Source organism: Cygnus atratus, chromosome 28 (assembly GCF_013377495.2).
Source record: "Cygnus atratus isolate AKBS03 ecotype Queensland, Australia chromosome 28, CAtr_DNAZoo_HiC_assembly, whole genome shotgun sequence".
Taxonomy (NCBI): Eukaryota; Metazoa; Chordata; class Aves; order Anseriformes; family Anatidae; genus Cygnus; species Cygnus atratus.
The window spans coordinates 1,920,226-1,944,229 of NC_066389.1; the positions used below are offsets into that span (position 1 = coordinate 1,920,226).

Genomic DNA, 24,004 nt, shown 5'->3' on the forward strand with positions numbered 1-24,004 from the left:
TACTTCTTTTGCCCCTACGTGTGTGTACAGATGGGAAATTCCGTTCTCTGCGTGTAGTATTTTCCACTAGCAGACTTAATTTCCTGTCAGAAAAGATTCATCAATTACCATCACTCTGTGTGCAAATTTAAGATGTTTTTTTTGTGTGCGTGTGGAGGAGGGCTTTTGTAGAAACTACAGATTCATTCTGCAACTGTGTTCCTCCTGGTTTAAATTGGATGTCTGTTTGGGGTTTGTTTTTGTTTTGTTTTTCTTCTTTTGCCCCTCAAGTTGATAGCTAATTGCAGGTAAAACCTTGAAGTGAAACAGCTTGTTCTGGAGCAGTTTCAGGATAAACAAGTCTTAACTCTTCAGCCTATTTTGAAAACTAATCAGCCCGATTTCTTTCCAGCCTTTGCCCCTATTCCCTTTGGAGGCATCTATCTTCCCCTGGAAGTTCCAGCCAACAAATGCCATCGTTCCCCTTTGGTTCTGGCGTACGACCAAGCCCATTTCTCTGCCCTGGTATCTATGGAGCAGAAGGAACCCACAAAAGATCAAGGTAGGTGATGAACAAGCCCAGTGATTTACATCCCGAGCCCTGGCAGTCGCAGCAGCGCTTGTGCACCATTTGGCACACCACCAGTGGCCGGCAGAACCGACGCCGTTCTTGGTGAGCGCTCCGAGCTTGGCTGCCGCTGCTGACACCGTGAAAGGTTGCCTTGTGACAGGGGTTAGACAGGCTGGAGGAGCCGGGTGACGTGAGGAAAGCTTAATTTATGTGGGGAGCACGCTGGAGATAGACGTCGGGCTTCTGTGTCAACTGCGGTTCGGGCGACTGATGAGAGATGCGGCGCAGAAGTGGCAGGCGCTGTCGCCTCGGCGCAGCGTGCCAAATCTCGTCCTTTCGGGCAGTTAAGTGGGCTTTCTGTTCTCCTTCTCGTGCAGCTGTGATCCCCCTGACAGACTCTGAGCATAAGCTGCTTCCTGTGCACTTCGCCGTGGATCCCGGGAAGGATTGGCAGTGGGGAAAAGACGACAGTGACAACGTCAAGCTGGCCAGGTCGGTTGTCTGGACGCCGGAGCGGTCGCAGCCGCGCAGTTCATTCTTTATCCCCGGCTGCTCACGAGCACTAGGGGGGTTTCTTGGGTCTGGGTGGAAGTTGTGCTGAGGTACGAACCTATTCAGTGCAGACCGAGCAGCTTTTTCTTTTTTTTTTTTTTTTCCCTTTTTTTTCCTGATGTCCTGAGTATTCTGGTATATTTTGGGAAGGGTAGTGACATCTTATCGGCTTCGATAAGGAGGATCAGGTATTGTAGCCTGTGTTCTCAGGCACAAAAAGGTGCATTTTTCCCTTCCTGCATCCCCAGAGGTAACAAACACCTTTGCCCATGAGCCCCAGGAGCCGGAGGGATGCTTGCAGGCAGACACCCGTCCTGGTTTGGGCTCAGACCACGGGCGAGCTGCGGCACGGTTTGGTAGCAGCGAGTTTCCTGTTATTGAGCCAGGAGTCGCCAATAGTGGGCGTCGTGGTCGGAGAGCTGGAAGCATGACTTGTCCATCACATGACTTCGGGTTAGGAAACGTAGAAACCTCCAAGATCAGCGCGTTTATTAAAGCTCAGGGCAGGTTTTAGCGACACAGTATTGCACAGTACAGATATTTCGTTTTGAGTTTGTTTTTTTTTTTTTTAACCGATAGGAAATACTGTGTGTTTTTAATGGAAAAAAAAATGACAAATGGAAATTGTTGAGAAAACATCTTTGCTTTTTTTTTCTGAAGTTGTTTTTGTGGAGAGGAAAATCATTTTGAAACTAGCTCTGTTTAGATCTGTGACATCTGCTTTTGTGTTACTTGTCTCGTGTACCAATAAGATTATTTGCCAGGTTGGTATTAATTTGTAGCAAACTCGATTCTGACATACAGGAATCTTCTTACTTATTCATTTCCTTTTTAATTAAAAGGCTTGGAAGGCTACAAAAATGTTATCTTTTGTATTGCTGCTGCCTTGATGGTTTTTACCCGTTAAAACATGCGTTTTAACATAAAGACAACAGGCAAATGCCTTGGTAACGATGGAGAAAAAAACCTTGGGTCTTAAAGTGGGACTTGACTCTGACTTCTTGTGCTTGTTTCAAATTTTAGTGTGACGCTATCGTTGGAAGCCAAGCTGCACTTGCTGCACAGCTACATGAATGTTAAATGGATCACGCTGCCTTGTGACACGCAGGTAAAGAGACGAGGGGTGTTTTCTTTAATTATTTCAGCCTCCCTTCTGCAGGGCGGCGGAAGCGAAGTCGTCATCTGCCCAGCCCTCCTTCACGTGAGGTTGTCTGTGCTTCCATTGGAAAAGGCAGCTAGCGCAGCTCCGAGCAGATAAACAACTCGTGTTTTTGTGCGTGCGCGTCTCTCTCGAGCTTTTCCTGCCTGTTTTTATCCTTCCTGCAAAGCTGAAGCGCAGCCCTCGCACGTCCTGCTGAGCAGCGCAGCCTGCTGTGTAGGTGTCTGGCAGCGAGGACGACTGCTGCCTGTTCCAAGACAAACACAAACTGTTGGTTTGTGGCCCCCAGAAGCTGACTTGCGGCTTGACTGTAATTTTCCTGGGACCTTTCGTTGTCGGGACTGACTCGTGGAGCTCTGGGAACTTCTGCCTGCTTCCAACATCCCCGTGGCAGCTGCCTTAGCAGTGCGGGTGTCACCGGGCTGCCAGGCGTGAAGGATTTCTTTCTTTGTTAGCTTTTTATTGTTTGTGTTGCTTTTTTTTTCTCCTCTCTTTTGGAGAAAACTCCCCAAACTTACACGTGAGCTGTTCTGATCTGTCTGAAACCAGCACGTGGCCAGGGCGTGTGCTGAGTTCTGCGGGTCGCTCTTTGGCTGCAGCATTGACGTGAAATAACTCCGGATCTGAGAGCCGCCACTTGTCCCCTCTGTTCTCCTAGCGAGTGCTTGCTTCTCCATTTATTTCACCTTCAGCCTGAAAAGTCTTATCTGAGGAACTTATTTGACTTTGATATGTGTTTTCTTTCTCCCCAGGCGCCTCTGGCCCAGCCAGAATCCCCTACAGCCTCTGCAGGAGACGACGCTCGTTCAGCTGCGGAGTCAGGGGAGTCCGACAAGGAGTCGGTCTGCAGCAGTTCGGCAAGCAACGGTGGCAGCAGGGGTTGCAAGGACAAAGAGAAACCAAAGAAAGACCGAGAAAAGGACAAGGAAAAGGATAAAAAACGGGCAGACTCGGTCGCTAACAAGCTGGGCAGCTTTGGCAAGACTTTGGGAAGTAAGCTAAAAAAGAACATGGGAGGGTTGATGCACAGCAAAACTATGAAGGGAGGTGTGAGCAACGGGCAGGGAGATACCTTGGAGAAGAAAAAGAAGGGATCCTTGAAGTCAAGGAAAGGAAGCAAAGAGGAATCCTCCCAAGGAGACTTGTCGGCTCCTGTGGAGAAAACCTGCCCGGGAAAAGCGGCCCCCGAGAAGCCGTCGGACCCCTACAAGTACAGCAACGACGTGAGGCTGAGCCTCAGCATCCTCCGGGCTGCCATGCAGGGAGAGCGCAAGTTCATCTTCGCCGGCCACCTCAAGACCAGCAACAGGCTCCAGTACCAGGAGGAGATGATCCAGCAGTACCTGCTGGACGCCGAGGAGCGCTTTTTGGCCGAGCAGAAGCAAAAGGAGGCAGAGAAGAAGGCGCTGGCGAGCGCTGCCCCCGCCAAGAGGCTGGAGCCAGAGCTGAACGCCCACAAGGGCGAGGAGGCGATGCTCAGCCCCGCTTACCCCCAGCCTCCTCCTGCTTACTCCATCCAGACCCCGGATCTGGCCCTCGGCGCGAAGATGGCAACTTTTCCCTCCAGCTACTCGGGCGTCTTCACCTTCCCCCGGCCCTCCGTGGCCAGCAGCACGGAAGGATCTCATCCCCCCGGCTTCCCCGACGGCCGGCGCCAGGTCGCGGGGGGGCCCTGCGGCAGCCTCCCCCCTTACGCCACCCTCCCCAGGCACTGCGGCCAGGCCCGGCCGAGCCCCCACGCCTCCAGCCCTTCCCACGCCGGGCGATTTTCCCCCACGGACACGGATTCTCACCCCGGCTTCCCGGCGGAACGCGACGGCCCGGGCGGTTCGGCCCCGCACAGCAACGGCTGCCGGGAGCACGCGGAGCAGGACGGCTCGCAGAAAGGAGCGGACAAAGCGAGGGGCCGCGCTCTTTATAACGTCCAGCAGACCAAATGCAAGCAGCCCAACTGCAGCTTCTACGGGCACCCGGAAACCGGGAACTTCTGCTCCTGCTGCTACAGGGAGGAGCTGAAGCGCAAGGAGCGGGAGGCTCTGGTGCACAGGTTCTGAGCGCTCTGCCCGCGCTGCTCTTCGGACCCGTGGCACCTGGGGGATGCAATAACGCCCGTATTTTCCCCCCCCCTCCCCACGTTCCTCTCCCTGTCCGTGGAAGGAGGGAGGCGGCGGGCGCTTGGCCGGACGGGCTGAGGAGCACGATGCGGCCGCCGCGCCGCGGAGGTGACCCACGGCCAGCCCTCCTCCCCGCGGCATCGCCACGAGCACGGGCGCCTTGGACGGGCTCTGGTTAGCCAGGGGGGGCTCGGGTTAGCCGGGGGGGGCTCGGTAGCCAGCCGCCGTGGAGGGCGAGCTCAGGTCGGAGCGCGAGGCGCGGGGGCTCCTCGCCGCCACCGCCGAACCAGACCAAAGCTTCGGGAGCAGCGAGCGCCCCGCGGGTCCTCCGGCCGGGCTCGACCCTCACTTCTCGTAGCGCTTCTCCCGAATCGAGCGAAAATGCCCCAGCAATTTCAGTTAGAAAGTCACAGACCTTTTAATTGAGAGGTTTTTCTTTTTTCTTTTTTTTTTTTTTAACACTGTTTTTATTTTATTTGGTGTTTTCTGGTACTGAGAGGAGCTTAGTCGGAAGCGGACGTTATTTTATTTTTATTTTTCTGTTTTCGGTTTGAACTCGTCTGAGCCCAGCGGACGTCTCCCAGCGCCTCGCAGCAGCGGGCTCGGGGCGCTGCCCTTCCGAGGGGCTCGGCTCTTGTTTTTAAACGTTACTTTAAAATTCTTCTTGGGGTGGGAGGGGGACGGGGTGGTCACAGTGCTGAGTGGCTTTGAGTTTTCCTGCAGAAGTTCCGTGCGGAACCGTTACCGGTACAGTCGAACCGACTTAGAATCGACGGAGAAACGAGGTCAGTGTCTCCACCCAGCAATAACCAACGGCGTGGAGAAGCAGGGAGGACAAAGAGCGCCCCGCGGCACCGGGAGGTAAATCTGCACCGGGCTGCCCTTAGCTTACAGCTGTGCGTGGACACACACACGATAACTCTTTCTACTTGAGCAAGCTACTTCCATACTACCTCTGTTCTGCTGAATAGAATTAACTCGGCTCCATTTTGCTGAGCCACGTAACTGACCTTAGGCTGAGTAATATTAAAGATATTTTTTGATAATAGGGCTAAAGAGTGAAATGTAAGAAAAACGAACCCGTACCTGTGTTACTCCCACACTCGCTGTGGTCCATCCACTACGTCCCCTTCTCCCCGGCCGAGCCCCGCGGCGCGGCACGAGCGCTGCCCTGAGCTCCCCGTTTGTCAGGGCGGGTGTAACTTTAGCACTGCAATGTTTGCACAGATCTTTTTTGTAACTGTAGATCCCAAACTGGACTCGATCCTCGTTCCAGTCCTGTATAGAGCAAAGGTTCAGCATTTTACCGCGTGGAAATAAAACGTGAATTACGCTGATGAGTCAAAGCTTTACAACATTCCCTCGTTTTTGTTTTTTTTTGTTGTTTTTTTTTGTTTTTTTTTTTCCAAAGCCATCAAACTATGCAATCCCTTCCCATGCTGATCCCCCCGCCCGCCATGGGGAGAAGCGAAGAGAGAACGGGGCAGAGAGGGTGAAATTGTACTTAACACTGGGGACTCACCTGAAGCCTTATTCTCACAAATACACTAAGGCTTTCTTCTAACGTACAACTTTTACCGGTTTAATGTACGTCTAAAAAAACAACCCAGCCCCAAATTAAGGCCTTTTCTGTCGCAGATGGCTGCTTTTGGCTTTCATAAAGGCCGGGGCCGTCCCTGTGCAGGAAAGGCCTTGGTGGAAGCGGTGCCGACGCCTGCTGCGGGTGCTCCCACCTGGGTGGCTCGGCTCGGCCCCGCTGGGGTTGGGTTTGGGCTGTCGCGCTCGAAGCCAACGGCCTGTAAATATCCGAGCTCCTCCACCCCTCTGACTAAAGCTGTTCTTTTGGGTTTTGTTAAATCGCTGCTACTCGGAGCGTAGATAAGCCTTGCCCGGCTGCAAAAGGGGCATGGAAATAAGGTCGCTGCGAGCGGGGTTTTCCTTAGGGTCCCTTTGCCCGGCAGTGGGGAGCCCCGGGGCTGGCACGCGGTCAGCGAGGCGTGCAGGGTGACTGCTGTGGGCGTGCTCTGCTCTTGGAGTGATGCAAGGCAGCGAATTTCTCCCTGGGGTTGGGTTAAAGTGCGCTGGCTTTACTGCAGGGGTGAGAGCGCGCGTGGTCGGGTCCGTGCCGGCGGCTCTCCCCCCGGTGACCCCGCAGCAACTCATTGGCGGAACCCAAATATCAAACCCGAGTGGGTTTATTTGAAACAAAACAAAACCCAACTCGCTGTGCGGGGATCAGTTTGTGCAGAGGCTTCTGCCTCTTCTTTTTCCTGTGCCCCGGAGCAGCAGCTTTATTGTAGAATCCTTCGGCTGCTGCCGAGAGCACGAGGAGCGGGGATGCTCTGCGCCCCCCGCCAAAGCACGAGGAGCGGGGGCGCTCCGTGCCCCCCGCCAAAGACCGCGGGCAGGGGAGGACGGAAGGCACAAATTGATGCTCCGCCAGCTCAATGCCCCTTTCCTGCTTTTTTTGGGGGAGCCGCTGCCGGAGCCGCTGCTGCCGTTCCTCCTCCCGAGGGTTTTTGGGGGAGAAAAGGGAGTTTGGCCGAGTGCTTTGTGCCCGCTGCTGATGCCGTGGCCCTGCCGGTGAGGTTTGGCCGCGGCGCCGTCCTCCCCGGGGACCGCGCGATCCCCGACGGCCGCAGCCCCGGGAGCCTGGAGGAGAGCGGGGTGGTGGAGGTGAGGGGCGAAGTTCCCCAAAAATTAATTCCCCAATTCCCCGTTTTGGGGTCGGTTTTGAAGCCCAGCCCTGTGGCCCGTGCTTGGTCTGCCATTTTTACCGCCGTTCCTGGAATTCGTAGCTTTTTTTAAACTCAAAATGGGGGGAAAAAAAAAACACAACTACAGGCAAAATTAGGCTTCCAATGAAAAGAGTAAAATAGCAAAGAGTATTTTTTCTACGAAGTGCAGAATCTCAGCTGTTCCCTGAGCATCCCTGAGCCCAAACCTTCCTGCCTTACACACCGAATCGAGGGAATCGGCCGCGTTTCTTCAGTACTGCTAAGGATTTTTTCAGGTCATTTTTGTTTCCTTTATGGTGAAACTAATATTTTTTTCCATGGGACTATTAAATACAACTTATATTCATTGGAAGACATTTACCAACCACCGGTTCCTTTCCATAACCACGCCAGAGCCCCTGCCCACGCCGTATTTTAGGGTTTTGGTATGTTTTAGGGGCTCGATATATTTTTGCTACCTTTTTTTTTTTTTTTTAAGTGGGGTGGGAGAGCGAGAGCAGCTCGTGCTCCGCAGCACCTCGCACGGAGGCACCAAACCACCCCAGGGTTTTTCTCCCACGTCTGCCCCGCCGGCGTGTGAAGGAGACGGGGAAGGGGAGGCTGCGACTTGATCCCGAGGTCTCAAAACAAGTGCACTTAGCGGTGTAACGGGAAGAAACTTTGCTGCCGTCGGGACCTGGGGGTTTCTGCGCAGCCTGGCCCTCCTGCAGTAAAGGTCCACGACCCTTTTGGAAAGTTTTCATTTTGTCTTAGCCCCGGGTCCCATCCTGCAGCCTGGGTTTTGGCCCCATCTTGGCCGTCTTGCCCGGGCTCCCCAAACGAGCTTCGTAACGTCCCCCGTGTCCCCAGCCCCTCCAGGGAGGGGTGGTGGGATGCTCTGGTCTTCACCGATCGCACAAGAGGTGACCTGAATTAATTCTGCAACCGTTTATTCACAGAAGACTTTTTTTTTTTTTTTTTTTTAAATTAAGAAATATTGGGTTGGCGATTTTTACTCTTTGTTCGAGCACTGCTGTACTGAGCACTAGATGGCGCGTTGTAATCGGGCTGTTCACGGCATCCTTCATTTATGCTACCATAGATTCACTGACAATAAACAACGTTCAACTAATTACCACCGCCGGCGGCCGTGCCTCTTTCCTGCGCTTCGGGACGAGCATCGCCCCCGCTCCAGGCCCTTCCAACGCGTCCCCCTCGCCTGTTTTGTGGGGACGTGTTGGGTTTATTGGCTTTTCCTCCTGCCATCGATACGGGGAGGTCAGGGAGAATTTCTTCTCTTTGGGTGCTCACTGGGGGGCTGCTTTTAAAGGGAACCCCCCCCCAGCTGCTGCTCCTGCCCTGGTCGTGTCCCTCGTCACCCTTCTGGAGGAGCCTTTCCCCGGTGCTTTGGGCGGTCAGGCGAAGGATTTAAAACCCACCCAAGGCTTGGCACGGCGTGGCGATAAAATCCGGCTCCTTGCCAACGCGGGGCGCTCCGGCTGCTTCGGTGGGTTCAGAAATTAGGAAAACTCTCGGCCCCGGGGCTGCGCACGCCTGCGCCCTCTTCCCCCCCGCGGCGCTATTTTGGGGTGAAACGGGTTTCTGGGTGCAGGTTTGGGCTCAGAAGGCATTGGCGGGGCGAAGAGCAAAGGTCTGGGTCCAGCCGAGCGCTGCAGCAGCTGGATCGGTCCCCGCGTGAACTCGCAGGACTTTGGCCCGCGCTCGGAGAACCCAGCCTGGAGGCTTCGCACCGGCTCCGGGTGCGGCACCCCCCGGTTTTTACCCGTGGGGTGTTACGGGAGCGCTCCGGGCTGGGTGGGACAGCTCCGCTCCCTACTGGAGCAGAAAAAATGCCAGCTATTTCAGCTGCTCGCTCCACCTGCTCCCACGCTCGAGCCAGGCCCGGCTGGGAGCCCGAGGAAGGGTTCTGCTGATGGCCCCGAGCCCCAGCCCCGCTCCTCCCTCTCGGGGACATCCCACAGGCGTCCCGGTGGCGCTGTGCTCCCCACATTTTGGAGCTGCTTCCGAACCCCAAAGCAGGCTGCTCCCCCTGTTTGTGCCCTAAATGATGCAAATCGGGGGGTCGGGGGCGTTTGCTGCCTGGGGGATGCAGGGTGAGGTTTTGGGGCCAGTTGGAAACGTACCTCGGTGCTACCGGGTGCTGAGAACCCCTGTGGGGTCAGGGGAGCTCAGAGCAGGTTCCTGTGGGGTTTCTTTGACCCCCCCCCCCCTCCAACCCCTACAGCAGTGGGATTATTTTATTCTTGCCCCCAGTGCTTTCCCTTCCTCCCAGGGCCGTGCTCAGCGCCACGTCGGTGCCGGCTCGCCAATTTTCCTGTGGCTCTCGGGGCAGCCCCGCGGCCCGGGCTGACCCCGAGCTGGCGCAGACGCTGCCCCACCGCCGATCCCTGGCCTTGGAGCCGATCCCTGGCCCAAAGCCCCGCAGGAAATTCTTCTCATCCGCAAGGTGCTGGAGCCGGGGACCCATCCAAGCCCCCCCAGGGGCCCCGGGGCTGTGCTGCCGGGTGATTTTCCTACCAGGTGGAAAATTGGGGTGCACAACACTGAGGCTCCCCCAAAAAGCTGGAGGCAAAAAGGGCCCCAAATAGGATTTCAGTGCTCCGACACCTTCCCACAGGCCTGGTTTAGCCGGTGCCAGTTCTTGGATCTCGGCCGCCCTGGTCCTGCCCCAGCCGGAGGGGCTGAGCCAGCGGGGTTGGCTTTTGGGGTCCCCCGGGGGTTCCACCTGCTGCCGGGAGCGGGGTCAGGACCCCCGGGGCCCCCAGCGGGGGCCCACGCGGTGCCGCTTGGCACGGCCCGGCCAGCGCTGGCTTTTCCGGGGTTGGGAGGAGATGGCGATGCCTCAGCGATGAGTCACGGAGCGGCTCGTTCCTCCCCGGCACCGCCGCTTGGCCTCCGTGGGGAGCCCGCGGGGGCCGCACGGTGCCCCCGGGGGAAGGTGCGGGGACGGGATGGGGGCACCCGAACGGGACCGGGTGAATCCCGGCTGTGCACGGCGCCGCGCGTCCCCCATGGGGTTCGGGGAGCTGAGTGCCCTTCCTCCGGCTCCTTATGGGGTGTGGGGGGCTGAGCATCCCCCGCTGGCACCAAACGTCCCTTATAGGGTTTAGGGAGTTGCGTGTCCTCCCCCCAGCACCGTGAGCCCCTTGTGGGGTGCCAGGAGCTGCAAGTGCCCCACGTCCCCAGTACCAGGCGTCCCTCATCCAGTCTGTCCCCCCAGTACCAGGCATCCAGGGAGCCGTGTGCCCCCCCCAAGCACCAGGCATCCTTTCTGGGGTGCCAGGAGCTGCGTGTCCCCCCGTGCCCCCAGCACCCCACATCCCTTTTGGGGGTTCAAGGAGCCGCATGCCCCCCCGGCACCCCACATCCCTTTTGGGGTTCAGGAAGCCGTTGGTCCCCCCGTGCCCCCCAGCACACTGCATCCCTTTGGGGGTGCCCGGAGCTGCCCGGAGCCCCCCCCCCATGCCCACGGGGGGCCCCCCCCGCCCTCCCTGCCCCACTCATCGAACACCTTCCCCCACACACACACACCGCGGGGGGAAACTGAGGCTGGCGGCGAGCCCTGTGCTGCCGCCGCCGCCTCCGCTCCGCCCTGGCCTCCCGCTGCCAGGAGCCGGCCTCGCTCGGGGAGCGGAGGCCGCAGGATGCCGGGGGGGCCGCGGGCGGCCGGAGCGGGGCGGTTGCTGCCTCCTCGGGATCCCCGCTCTTGCTCCCGTCCCGTTCCGTCCCGCCCGGTCGGGCAAAGTCCTCCGCCATGAACGGGGAGAGGGGAGGCAGCCGCTCGGCCTTCCCCGGCCTCCCAGGTAGGAGCCTCCGCCGCCGAGCCTCCGCCGGCCGCGGGCAGGTGGCCGGATGCTGGGGGCCTCCGCCGCAGCCGAGGCTCGGGGGTCGCCGAGGGGGGCGTGGGGGGAGGCCGGGGGCACGGGGACCGATGAGGGGGGTGTTAGGGGGGGTCACGTACAGCCTGGAGAGACCCCCCTGGGTGTGGGGGGTGTGGGGGGGCACCCCCGTGCGCCTCCTCCCCGGAGGCCAACCGGCCCCGTCCCGCAGGGGAGGTGGTGCTGGAGGAGGCTGCGGGAGTGCGGCTGCGGTGCCGCGAAGGGGACGGCTCGGTGCCGGGCACCTTGGTCTGCACCAACCTCCGCGTCGCCTTCCTGGCCGCCCCCGGGCACGGCGTGCAGGTGGGGGCCCGCCGCGACCCCCCCGCGCCCCCCCCCCCTCCCCCAAGCCCCCAGCCAGCTCAGCCCGGCTGCTTCCCCCCCCCCCCCCACCCCGGCCCCGACCTCGCTGCCTCCCGGTCCCAAACCCTCCTGGTCCTGACCCTCTGCTGGCTGCAGCCCCGTCCCCAGCCAGCCCCAACCCAGCCGTGTCGTGATCCCATCTCAGCTGCGTCCCGGTAGCATCCCAGCCCCATCCCAAGCACATCCTGACCCCATCCTGCTTCGATCCCAGTGGTATCCCGGCCCCATCCCGACCCCAACCCCGGCCCCATCCTGACCCCAACCCCGGCCCCATCCCGACCCCAACCCCGGCCCCATCCTGACCCCAACCCCGGCCCCATCCCGACCCCAACCCCAGCCCCATCCTGACCCCAGCCCCATCCTGACCCCACACTGATCCCGTCCCGGCTGCACCCCTGCTTCATCCCATCCCCATCCCAGCCACGGTCCCGACCCCATCCCCGTCCCACCCTCGCTCCTCGGACGCAGAACCGCAATCCCCATTCCCCCCGCACCTGGGGAACTCCTCGCTGCAGGACCCGGGAGGGCACAGGAGCTGCCACGGGTCACAGCACCGGCTGGACAAAGGCTGTGGGGTCCCGGATGCGGCCCCGCTGCCTTTTTGGGGTACCGGGGCGGCTCCCAGCTCTTTCCAAATCTCCTGCAGCCTCCCGTCGCCCCCCTGCAGAATGAGCACAACGTGGCGCTGCCCTGCATCCGCAAGCTGGTGGCAGGTAAGGGAACCGGGGGGGGGGGGGGCACAGCACCGAGCTCGGACGAGTGGGGCCGGGCTCAGCGGGGGCTGACGGCCGCTCCCGGCCCGCCGCAGGCAGCAGCTTCACCAAGCCCAAGGTGCTGACGGCCACCTCCACCCTCAAGTTCATCCCCGAGGAGCTGCTGATTTTCTGCCGGGATTTCCGCCTGCTGCGCTTCCACTTCCACGAGAACGGGCTGGCGCCCCAGGCGTACCGGGTGAGCCGGGGGTGGGGGGGCTTCGTGCCCTGCTCCTGGGCGATCCCCAGCGTAATTACAAGAGGTGGGGGGGCTCACGCATGGTCCCCGTCACGTTGCTCCTCTCTGCAGGTGGCCAACGCCATCGCCCAGGCGCGGGAGACGGCCACGTGGCCGGGGGACAGCGGGGACGGGGACGGCTGCTCCCGGGCAGAAGCCAAGCCGGAGGAGGAGGAGGAGGGTGAAGATGAGGAAGGCTCAGCCCCCACGCTGCTCTTCGAGAGCCTCCACGACTGGGAGAAGGAGCTGAAGCGCCAGGGCGCTGCGGGCTGGAGGGTGAGCGCCATCAACGAGCGCTTCGACATGGCCCCCAGGTACGGCCCGGCCGGGCGCCGGGCTCCAAGGGGCTGCTGGCCCCCACCCTGCCGGGGGGGCGCCCACCCCACGCCCCCCCCCCATTCCCCACAGCCTGCCCCGCTACCTGTGGGTGCCCAGCGGGCTCCTGGACCACGACCTCAAGCGGACGTTCGCCCACTTCGAGGAGCGCCGCGTGCCCGTGAGTGCCGAGGCGGGAGGGAGGAATTGGGGTGCTGCCGGGGGGGGGTGACCTGGGGGGTGTCCCCGTCCTCCCCCCGCCCCGTCTCACCCGCAGCGGCTCTGCTGGCACCACCCGGGCGGCAGCGACCTGCTGAGATCCGCCGGCTTCCACGCGGCCTCGGAGCCGGGCAGTGAGGACGTGAGGTGAGCCCTGGCGAGGATTTTGGGGCCGGGTTGGGGGTTTCGGGGCGCTGCCCGGCCCGGTCCCACGAGGGGGGGGGGTCTCCGTGTCCCCCTCCCCAGGTGCCTGGAGGCTCTGCTGCGGGCGGGCCGCGGGCCGTGCGTGCTGGCCGACGCCGCCGAGCTGCCCACCCTGGCCGACATCCAGCTCGCCCACCTCAAGCTGTGGGCGCTCTGCCTGCACGGTGAGAGGGGACGGGGACCGGGGGGGACCCCAGGTCTCATTCTGGGGGGGACCCCCGGGCTCATCGCCCTCCCCTGACCCCCCCTTTGCCCGCACGGCGCAGGCGCGGCGGCCGAGGAGAAGTGGCTCTCGGCGCTGGAGGCGACGCGCTGGCTGGACCACGTCCGGTGAGCGGGGAGCTTTTGGGGTGTGCGGGGCAGCGGGGGAAAGCCCGGCCCTCAAAATGTTTCCCCCCCCCCCGGCCCCCCACCCCGCTTTGGGGGCCGTTCACCCCCAAGCACGCCCAGCAGCTGCAGGGTGACGGGGGCGCTGTGGCGGACGGGCGGTTACCCCGATCCCACGGGGGGGGCTGGAGACCCCCGGGCAGGCAGAGGCAACATTTTGGGGTGCCCTGACCCCCCCCCCCCCCCCCACGCCCCTCCTCGCCCCCAGCGCCTGCTTGAGGAAAGCCGTCGAGGTGGCATCGCTGCTGGCGGGGCGCCGCTGCTGCGTCCTCCTGCAAGGTAGAGCCGGCACCGCGGGGCCACCGGAGCACGGCGGGGGGACCGCGGGGACGCCCCAAACACCCCCCACCCCCTTATCACCGCCTCGTCCCACCAGAGCCGTCCGACCGGGACCTCAACTGCCTGCTGGCCTCCCTGGTGCAGCTCCTGGCGGACCCCCACGCCCGGACCCTGCCTGGCTTCCAGAGCCTGGTGCAGCGCGAGTGGGTGGCAGCCGGCCACCCCTTTCCCCGCCGCCTCGGCCTGCGGCGCGACAGCCCCCGGGAGGAGGTGGGCACCGCGCCGCGGCCCCCCCCCCCCCCCCCCCCCCGGTGTCCCCCCTGCCCGTCCCGGGGGAGGGTGACGGGTTGGTGTCGTTCCCCCCCCCCCCCCGCCCCCACTTTCCCCGCAGGCGCCCGTGTTCCCGCTGTTCCTGGACTGCACGTGGCAGCTGGTGCGGCAGTTCCCGGCGGCCTTCGGCTTCACCGAGGCGTACCTGCTGGCCCTGCACGACAGCAGCTTCCTGCCCTACTGCGGCACCTTCCTCTTCAGCTGCCAGCGCCAGCGGGGCCGCGGCGGCCCGGTGAGCGGGGCTGGGGGCTCGGCGGCACCCCTGGACCCCTTCCAGCAGGTTGAGGGTGGCGGGGAAATCCTCCTCACCCACCCCCGTGGCTGCATCCAGCTGCCTGGCGGCGCCGTGCCTCGGTTTCCCCACCCGTGCCGTGCCTCGGTTTCCCCACCCGTGCCCCGAATCCCCCCAGCTTTTGGGGGGGGGGGGGGGGGGGGGCTCACCCCGTCCCTTCCTCCTCCCCGCAGCAGCAGCCCCGCAGCCAGACCTACACGCCGGTGAACGGCTGGTGGGACCCCCCCCCGGGCAGGGGGGGCCGCGCCGCCAGCCGCCTGCCCCCAGTTTGGGACTGGGCGCTGCGCTACAGCCCGCAGCAGCGGGCGCGGTTTCGGAACCCGGCGGGGGTCCCCAGCACCGTGGGACCCCCCGACACCGCGAAGCCCCAGACCACGGGCACGGTGAGCCTTGGGGGGGGGGGGGGGGGGGGTCTGGGGGGGCCGCGCTGGGAAGGGATGAGGGTGCTGGGGTTGTGCTGCCCCCATGGCACGAGACCCCCCCCCCCCCCTGCTCTCCCGCTGGATTTTGGGGGGGCTCGGAGTCTAAAATCCCTCCCCTGTGCTGATCCGCCCCTGGCAGCTGGGTTTTCTCCCCCGTTTTCCCTGACCGCTGGGGTTTCCGCCCATTTCCCCTTCCTCCTGGACCTCCTCTGCTGTCCCCCTGGCTTTCACACCTCCTTTTACCCTAATTGCCGCTTTTCCCCGTTTTTCCCTAACCACCGGCTCTCCCACCTCCCTTTTAACCCAGCTGCTGGTTTCCCCTCCATTTTCCCTAACCACCGGCTTTTCCACCCCCTTTTCACCGTAACTGCTGGATTTCCCCCCATTTTCCCTAACCCCCATCTTTTCCACCCCCTTTTTACCCCAACCCCTATTTTTCCCTCCATTTTCCCTAACCCTCATCTTTTCCACCCCCTTTTTACCCTAACCCCTATTTTTCCCCCCGTTTTCCCTAACCCCCATCTTTTCCACCCCCTTTTTACCCTACCCCCTATTTTTCCCCCCATTTTCCCTAACCCCCATCTTTTCCACCCCCTTTTTACCCTACCCCCTATTTTTCCCCCCGTTTTCCCTAACCCCCATCTTTTCCACCCCCTTTTTACCCTACCCCCTATTTTTCCCCCCGTTTTCCCTAACCACCGTCTCTTCCACCCCCTTTTTACCCTAACCCCTCTTTTTTTTCCCCCATTTCCCAGCCCGCCGATGCCTGGCCTGGGCCAGGAGCCGGGGACGTCTTCGCTCTGGCCAAGGGCTCGCTGTGTCCCCAGCCCTTCCCGTGGCGCAGCGGCCGCCCCCCCCCACGCTTGCTCCGCTGGGCCCCCTCCCTGGAGAGCCTCAGCGAGCGGGGGGGCGGCTCGGGGGGCAGCCCCGTCCCCGCGCCCCCCCGGGGGCTGCTGCTGCCCTGCGCCGCGGGGCCCTCGGTGCGGCTCTGGCGCCGCTGCTACCTGCGGGGCCTGCCCGAGGCCCAGGTATGGGGGCAAAAAGGGGTCTGGGGGGGGTCCTGGGGGGGGTCTGGTTGGAGGAGTGGGGGGAAATTGAGTCATTGGGGGGGGAACTGGGTCCTGGGGGGGGGAAACTGAGTCATGGGGGAGGGGGGAAAGGGGGTCCCGGGGGGGAGAAACTGAGTCACGGGGGGGGGAAGGGGGTCCCGGGGGGGAGAAACTGAGTCACGGGGGGGGGAAGGGGGTCCCAGGGGGGGGAAACTAAGCCCTGGAGGGGGGGAAACTGGGTCCTAGAGGGGGGAAACTGAGTCACGGGGGGGGGGAAAGGGGGTCCCGGGGGGGAGAAACTGAGTCACGGGGGGGGGGGAAGGGGGTCCCGGGGGGGAGAAACTGAGTCACGGGGGGGGGGGGAAGGGGGTCCCGGGGGGGAGAAACTGAGTCACGGGGGGGGGGGAAAGGGGGTCCCGGGGGGGGGAAACTGAGTCACGGGGGGGAAACTGAGTTATGGGGGTGGGAAACTGGATCCCAGGAGGGGGGGAAACTGGGTCCCGGGGGGGAAACTGAGTCACGGGGGGGGGAACTGGGTCACAAGGAGGGAAACTGGGTTCTAGGGGGGGGCAACCGGGTCCCAGGGGAGGGAAACCGAGTCCCGGGGGGGGCTGCGCTGTGCCGGGTGGGTGCACCCCCGAGGGGCTCCCCGGCTTGGAACGGATTTCCTGCCCCCCAGCCTGTGCAGGACGGGGTTTGGGGCTGGTGCGGGTGGTCGTGCGCGTCCATCCCGACCCCGCGTCCGTCCGTCCGTCCTGCCCGCCGCGGGCGTCTGTCCTAACGGGCTTGGGCCCCGTCTCCCCGCAGCGCGGGCGCTTCGCCCCGTCTCCGGCCGGCCTGGCGGAGGAGCTGACGCTGCTGCAGGACCGCCTCAGCGCCTGGCAAGCGCAGGGACCCCGCACCAGGGCCGCCGGCAGCCCCCTGGCACCGTCGCGATGAGGGATGGGGGAAAAGGAAAAGAACCCCCGGGGGGGGGGGGGGGGGGGCGGAACGAACGCCGCCGGCACGGAGCCGGCCCTTGGGGGGGGGGGGAGCTGACCCCGGGGCTCCCCTGCGGGGTTTTTTTTTGGGGGGGAAAAGCCCCCAAAGCGCCCCGCGGCCTCTCCACTGCTGCCTCCCTGCTCCTCGCCGGGGCTCTTGTGGCTTTTTGGGGCCGGGGACAGCTTTTTGGGGCTGGTGATAGCTTTTTGGGGCCAGCGCCGGCTTTTTGGGGCCGTCACCGGCTTTTTGGGGCCAGCGCCGGCTTTTTGGGGCCAGCACCGGCTTTTTGGGGCCGTCACAGGCTTTTTGGGGCCGTCACAGGCTTTTTGGGGCCGATGCAGGCTTTTTGGGGCCAGCACCAGCTTTTTGGGGCCGTCACAGGCTTTTTGGGGCCGACGCAGGCTTTTTGGGGCCAGCGCCGGCTTTTTGGGGCCAGCGCCGGCTTTTTGGGGCCAGCACCAGCTTTTTGGGGCCAGCGCCGGCTTTTTGGGGCCGACGCAGGCTTTTTGGGGCCAGCGCCGGCTTTTTGGGGCCGACGCAGGCTTTTTGGGGCCAGCTGCTACCATGCTGCTCCCCGGCTGCTCTGGAGGAGGCCGAGCACCCCAGGAGTGCCGCGGGCGCCCCAGCACAGCCGATTTCCCCTTTTTTTTGCCTTAAATTCCTTGCTACCTCCACGTGCCTCGGGGCTGGGCTCACCACCCCGGGCCCACGCGTCCGGCCCTGCCACAGGGTCGCTTTGCTCCCACACGGGCCGAGCTTTGCTGGGAGCCCAGCGCCAGGCCTCTGTCGGCGACACACTGTCGCGATATGGGAGGGGCGGGGACCCCAGGGCTTGGCCACGGGAAGAGGCTGGGACCCGCCGGGGCTGTGAAGAGAACGGGGCTCTGAGCGCTGGCGGCCCCCGGCCGTGCACTTTTATCGAGGTTTATGTCGGGAGCTCGCCCGCACGCGGCGGTTTGCACTTTTTATTGAGGTTTGTGTCGGGGAGCTCAATAAAGCGGCCTGCGGGCACTGCGGCGTGGCTCCGAGTGAACGGCCCGGGCTGGGGGCCCTGGGCTGGGGTGGGGGTGCCCGGCCCCAGCCGCGCTGCCGGCCGCGGGGGCGATATCGCCGCCTATCGCGGCGGGGCTATCGCGACAGAACAGGCCCGGCCTCAACATGGCGCCCACGCCATTTCCGGCCCGCCGCGAGGGGGCGGGGCTAGCGCCTGGGGCTGACGTCAGGGCGCGAGGGGCCGGCGCGTGCGGCGTTGCGTTGCGTCGGTTACGTTACGTAGGTTACGTTCCATAGATTGCCTTGTGCTGCGTTACGCATGTTACGTAGCGTTGCTCTACGTAGGTTACGTAGGTTAAATGGGCTGAATTATGTAGGCTGTGTTGAGCTACGTAGATTACGTTACATAGGTTACATTTTTCTGCATTACGTAGGTTACGTTACGTAGGTTAAGTGGTCTGAGTTACGTAGGTTGCGTTGAGCTACGTAGGTTACGTTACATAGGTTACATCGCGCTGCGTTACGTAGATTACGTCACGTAGATTACATTTTGCACCGTTACGCAGGTTACGTTGCGCTGCGTTACGCAGGCTGCGTTCCGCGGGTTGCATCGCGCTGCGTTACGTAGATTGCGTAGATTGCCGGGCGTTGCGTTACGCAGGTTGCGTTCGGCGGCCGGCGCCGCGCTGCGCTACGCAGCTTACGTTGCGCTGCGCTACGCAGCTTGCGTCCCGGCGGCGGGAGCGGGCCAAGATGGCGGCGGGGCCCATCTCGGAGCGGAACCAGGGTGAGCGGCGGGGGCCGGGGGGGGTGCGCGGCGGTGGCGGGGGGCCGGGCGGGGGCCGGCGGGGTCTCGGCGCCGTCAGCTCCCCCTCCTGCGTCTCCCTCGAGGGCTTCCGGCCCCGGGAGGCCGAGCTGCAGCGCCCCGGAGGCCGCGGGCCGCCGCCGCCTCCTGACGGAGCGCTCGGTGTTTGCCCCCCCCTTCAGATGCCACCGTGTACGTGGGGGGCCTGGACGAGAAGGTGAGCGAGCCGCTGCTGTGGGAGCTCTTCCTCCAGGCCGGGCCCGTGGTCAACACGCACATGCCCAAGGACCGGGTCACCGGGCAGCACCAAGGTGAGGAGCTGCGGGGGGGGGGCTCCGGGGGGGCCCGGAGGGGGGAGCCGAGGGCCCTCGGGCGGTGCCCGGGCTGTGCCGGGGGGCAGGGAGGCCTGCAGGGGGCCCTGGGCACGGTGGGTCGAGGGGCGGAGGCCAAGGGATGAGGTTTAACACGGCCAAGTGCTGGGTGCTGCACTTGGGGCACACCAACCCCATGTAACGCTACAGGCTGGGGGCAGCGTGGTTGGAAACCGTGCGGAGGGAAAGGAGCTGGGGGTGTTGGTCAGTGCTCACCTGAACGTGAGCCCGCGGTGTGCCCGGGTGGCCAAGAAGGCCAACGCCACCCTGGCTTGTGTCAGGAGTAGCGCAGGCAGCAGGAGCAGGGAGGTGATCGTCACAGCATCATCTGGGTTGGCAGAGACCTCCGAGATCACCCAGCCCAACCTCCGACCTAACGCTAACAAGGCCTCCACTAAACCACGTCACCGAGCTCTCCATCTAAACGTCTTTTAAAGACCTCCAGGGGTGGTGCCTCAACCGCTTCCCTGGGCAGCCCATTCCAATGCCCAACAACCCTTTCGGTAAAGAAGTTCGTCCTAACATCCAACCTAAACCTCCCCTGGTGCAACTTGAGCCCGTTCCCTCTCGTCCTGTCACCAGGCACATCGCCCCCCCACCCCCCCCCGCTCGGCTCTGGTGAGGCCGCGCCTCGAGTGCTGGGCTCAGCTTTGGGCCCCTCGCTGCAAGGACATCGAGGCCCTGGAGGGAGGTGAAGGGAGGTGAGGGGTGGACGGTTGGCAGGGCAGGTCGCTGCTCTCGGGCTCTGTTTCTAAAACAGGCAGGGTTGGAGCCTTCAGGGAGCAGCGAGCCCCTCGGAGGCAGCAGGGAGCGGCGCCGGGCCGTGGTTCTGCCCCCTCCTAAACCTCTGCCCCGCTGCAGGCTATGGGTTCGTGGAGTTCCTCAGCGAGGAGGACGCGGATTACGCCATTAAGATCATGAACATGATCAAGCTGTACGGGAAGCCGATCCGCGTGAACAAAGCCTCGGCCCACAACAAAAACCTGGACGTGGGGGCCAACATCTTCATCGGCAACCTGGACCCCGAGATCGACGAGAAGCTGCTGTACGACACCTTCAGCGCCTTCGGGGTCATCCTGCAGACGCCCAAGATCATGCGGGACCCCGACACGGGCAACTCGAAGGGCTACGCCTTCATCAACTTCGCCAGCTTCGACGCCTCCGACGCCGCCATCGAGGCCATGAACGGACAGTACCTCTGCAACCGCCCCATCACCGTGTCCTACGCCTTCAAAAAGGATTCCAAGGGCGAGCGGCACGGCTCGGCCGCCGAGCGCCTCCTGGCAGCCCAGAACCCCCTCTCGCAGGCGGATCGGCCCCACCAGCTCTTCGCGGACGCCCCCCCTCCGCCGTCGGTCCCCACCCCCGTGGTCACCTCGCTGGGCCCCGGGGTCACCCCTCCAGGTGGGTACGGCCGAGGGGACGCGTCCCCGCGCCCCGCTGGGCGGGAGCGAGGCGGTTTTGGGGGCTGTTCCCTTGCTCCTCTGGGGGTTTGTGGAAGCCGCCCGCCTGCGGCTGGCGGCACAGTGCCCTGGGGAGGGGGCGGGGGGCGCAGCAGGTCCCTGGCACCCACCCGGCTCAGCGCCGAGCGGTCGGATCCTGGGCTCCTGCTTCTCTCCAGTGGGTTTTCTGGTCGCTGTGGCCGTTTGTGTGTTCAGTCTCCTTCCCGATTTGCCTGTTTCTGTTCTTTTTTTTTTTTTGTTGTTTTTAACTTTTTATCCTGCTGCACCCAACCAAACCCTCTGCGCTTCTCTCTCTCTCCAGGCCTCCCGCCCCCAGGATCGTTCCCCCCGCCGGTGCCTCCCCCCGGAGCGATGCCCCCCGGCATGCCTCCTGCCATGCCCCCGCCCCCGATGCCACCCGGAGCCGGGGCTCCAGGCCCCCCCTCGGGGGCTGCGCCCAGCGGCGGGCACCCCCCTCACCCTCACCCCTTCCCTCCGGGCGGGATGCACCACCCAGGTAAGCTGCGGGCAGGTACCGGGCTCGGGAAGCCGAACTCCTCTTCTGCTGCGGGGTGGCCCTGCGTAAATCCCCCCTCTGGTTTCTTCCCCGGGGTTTTTTTTTTTTTTTTGCGTGTGTGTAAAACGGGGAGAAAACTGCTGCTGTGCTCCGGGAGCGTGGGGTGGCCGTCGTGGGGCAGGCAGGGAGCTTGGGGGAGTTCCCCGGTTAGCTGCTGAGCGGCAGCCTGAGCTCCCCGGGGCTGGAACGTGCGGAAATAGCTCGGAGCAGGGCCCGGCGGGGTTTTAGGAAGGTAATTTAGGAACTAATTCCTCCTGGGAGGCATCCAGCCGGGTCAGGACGTTGGTTACCTCGAGGTGGGCACGGGGAGACGCGGTCCGGTGCAGCGCAGCCTTCGAAAGTCCCTGGTGCTGTTCTGGGAGGATGCTACCGAGGCTCCAAGTCGTCGTCCTTTTCCTCCAGCGCGAATTCCTGCGTGAGGTGTGAACCTCCTCGGCGCAGCCCGCGGCTCCGCCAGGCGGGAGCTAATTGGAGACGCCGGAACAAAATGTTTCTCCGATTGCCTTCCATTTTTTTTTAGCCCCGTAGTACCGGGGAGCGAGCAGGGCGTGCATCCAGGCTGAGGTCCGGAACGCGGAAATTCAGGGAAATTCGCATCGGGTTGAGGAAAAAGAGGAGGAAAAAAAAAAAAGAAAGAATCCCTGCTTTAATTTCTTCTCATCCTGCCCGCTCTCAAGCGGCCCCTGCACCGGGAGCTCGGCGGCGCGGGCTGATCGGGGCGCTCTGCGCCAGCGTGGCCGCGCGAGTGAGCAGATGGCTGCCGCCCTCCCCGACCGCACGCCGCTTTTCCAGCCTTCAGCCAGCCAATTACCCACGGCAGGCCTGGCCGAGCGCTCCCCGCGGAGCTGCGCCGGGCTCCGGGGTTCCTCGGGAGAAAAGAATTTGCGTTTTGGTTTCTTAAAGGGGTTAAAAAAGAAAAAAAGGATAAAACCTTGGGGTGGGAGGGACCCGGCCACGCGGAGCAAGTTTTGAGGTCGTTGCTCAGGGTCCTGCCCGAGATCCCCGCGGGTGGTGGTTTCTCTCTGACCCCCTTTGTAAGGGCTGCGCCGTGCTCGCTGGCAAGGCTTTGCTTTTATTTCCTCTCCGAGCAGTGTTTCCTCCGCTCCCCTTCCTCTTAACTCTTGCCCTCCGCGTCGGAGGAGAGCTTTTGCCTCCCCCCCCCTCCCATTTTGGCAGCAGCAAACTCTCTACGCGCTTTCCTTACCCGATATTCTGACCCTCGCGGGCTCCCCTTTCCCCCCAGGAATGCCCCCCATGCAGGTGCACCACGGACCCCCCGGCATGGGCCAGCACCACCCGGGACCCCCGGGCTCCGGAGGCCAGCCCCCGCCGCGGCCCCCGCCTGGCATGCCGCACCCCGGCCCCCCGCCCATGGGAATGCCGCCCCGAGGACCCCATTTCGGGTCGCCCATGGGTAAGTGGGGCGCCCGCGAGAGGCAGCCCGTGGGGTTTCCACGCTGCTCGTGCGCGTCGGGGAGTTTTGGTGCCCCCCCCCCCCCCCCCGCCGCAGCCTCCCGGTGGGGCGGCGCCTCGGGGCGGGACCTGGCGGGGCTGAGCAGGGCTTCCCGGGGTTTTCCGCGGGAGACGGGGCTGCCTGGGGGACTTCTTCGCATTTCCCAAGCGGGGAAGTTAAAAAAAAACAAAAAAAAACAAAAAAACAAAAAAAAACGGAGGGCTCCTGGGCGCTGCGGTGTCCTCTAGCCCTGCTGGGGGTCTTAGGGGGGGGGCGAGGGGGCAGCCTCGCGTCCCTCGGAGCTGGGCACCTGCCTGGCTCGGGGGACGTGGGAGAGGCGGCTGGGTAAAACCCGGCGTCACGGCACAGAAGGACGCTGCCCTCCGCTGAATTCGGAGGTTTTGGGGTCGTCCCTTGGGGGCGGGGGACACACGGGGGGGGGGGGGGGGAAGCCGTGCCTGGGCCCCGAGGAGCCGGGGGCGGCTCTGCTTGGTGTTCTCTCCAGCGAGGCAGCCTCGTATCGAGAGGATCCCTCCTCCGAGGCCCCGGGTCGGGACCGGGAGGCTTCCACCAACCTTCCGCTTTCGCGGGCGGCTGCCCCAAAAGTGGGCGCCGGGTGGGGGGGGGGGGGTGGGGGGGTTGGGCGGGACGGGCGGGTGCTGACGCCTGTGCTCTGTCCCCGCAGGTCACCCCGGCCCCATGCCGCACCACGGGATGCGCGGCCCTCCTCCGCTGATGCCCCCTCACGGCTACAACGGCCCCCCTCGCCCCCCGCCCTACGGCTACCAGAGGGTCCCCCTGCCCCCCCGGCCCGCCCAGAGGCCCCCCGGGGTGCCCCCGCGCGGTCCCTTGAGGGGCCCCCTGCCCTAAAGGCAGCGGCGGCCAAAGCTCCCTGCTGGGGCTCGTTCCCTCTCTGTCCTCGGACTAACACGTTTGTGCCCAAGAGGCGTAGCTGGGTCCATCCCTGTCGCGGCTCCCCCCTCTTTTTTTTTTTACTCCCCCATCCTTTTCCCCCTTCTCTTTTTATAGCGTTCGTTTTGGTAATTTTTTTCCCTCCCCCCTCCTTTTATCTCTGCCTGGAAGATTTTTCAAGGTACTTTTAACAGGATTTATATATTTTTTTTTTTTTCCTATGTAAAGCCCGTTTACCAATAAACCCTTTTAGGAGCAGGGGGGGGCTGTCCCTCTGGGGTCAGGATGAGGCTCTGCCTGTTTGTTTGTGGCCGAGGCACCGCTCGGCTGCCCTTGCCTCGCTCGTACTGATGCTCTGCGTCCTGGTGAGGTGCTGAATTGGGGCCGGAGCACCCGATCTCGTGCCCCGCCCGGGCTGCTTGCTGCTGGCTGACGTGCTCCAGCACCCCCGCAGCGAAGAAAATGCGCGATCAAGCCTTAAAATCCGCTGCGTCCTTGGATGTTTGTGCCGGAGCGCCCAGGTGAACGGCCCGGATGTTTGGAGGAGAAACCTGGCAGTGAGACCTGCTCTCCCGAGCCCTTCCCTAACGAGATCTCTGTTTCCATACTGCTCACAGCCGCGGGAAACC

At 63.3% G+C, this 24,004-nt stretch overlaps 3 protein-coding genes across 8 annotated transcripts in view; all 3 read left to right on the forward strand.

Annotated features, from left to right (window-relative positions):
• OTUD7B (OTU deubiquitinase 7B) overlaps positions 1-8,227 on the forward strand; it is a 36,942-nt gene extending 28,715 nt beyond the window's left edge. For all 6 annotated transcript variants that reach the window (XM_035571794.2, XM_035571796.2, XM_035571799.2 and 3 more), the window contains 4 exons: positions 392-541; positions 928-1,042; positions 2,126-2,210; positions 3,014-8,227. In XM_035571794.2, coding sequence (XP_035427687.1) covers positions 392-541; positions 928-1,042; positions 2,126-2,210; positions 3,014-4,315 — 1,652 coding nt within the window. In that variant the 3' untranslated portion in view covers positions 4,316-8,227. The remainder of the gene's footprint in view (positions 1-391; positions 542-927; positions 1,043-2,125; positions 2,211-3,013) is intronic.
• A 2,600-nt stretch (positions 8,228-10,827) lies between these two features.
• Positions 10,828-16,780, forward strand: MTMR11 (myotubularin related protein 11). Its single transcript, XM_035571814.2, has 15 exons — positions 10,828-10,916; positions 11,164-11,294; positions 12,001-12,067; positions 12,163-12,305; positions 12,417-12,658; positions 12,753-12,840; positions 12,937-13,025; positions 13,125-13,246; positions 13,349-13,412; positions 13,678-13,748; positions 13,846-14,018; positions 14,140-14,310; positions 14,544-14,753; positions 15,548-15,820; positions 16,649-16,780. The coding sequence occupies exons 1-15, from the start codon at positions 10,868-10,870 to the stop codon at positions 16,778-16,780; spliced, it is 2,025 nt and encodes a 674-aa protein (XP_035427707.1). The 5' UTR covers positions 10,828-10,867.
• A 1,758-nt stretch (positions 16,781-18,538) lies between these two features.
• SF3B4 (splicing factor 3b subunit 4) lies at positions 18,539-23,651 on the forward strand. Its single transcript, XM_035571802.2, has 6 exons — positions 18,539-18,602; positions 18,803-18,931; positions 19,853-20,395; positions 20,756-20,950; positions 22,254-22,424; positions 23,149-23,651. The coding sequence occupies exons 1-6, from the start codon at positions 18,569-18,571 to the stop codon at positions 23,331-23,333; spliced, it is 1,257 nt and encodes a 418-aa protein (XP_035427695.1). The 5' UTR covers positions 18,539-18,568; the 3' UTR covers positions 23,334-23,651.
• The last annotated feature ends 353 nt before the right edge of the window (positions 23,652-24,004 follow it).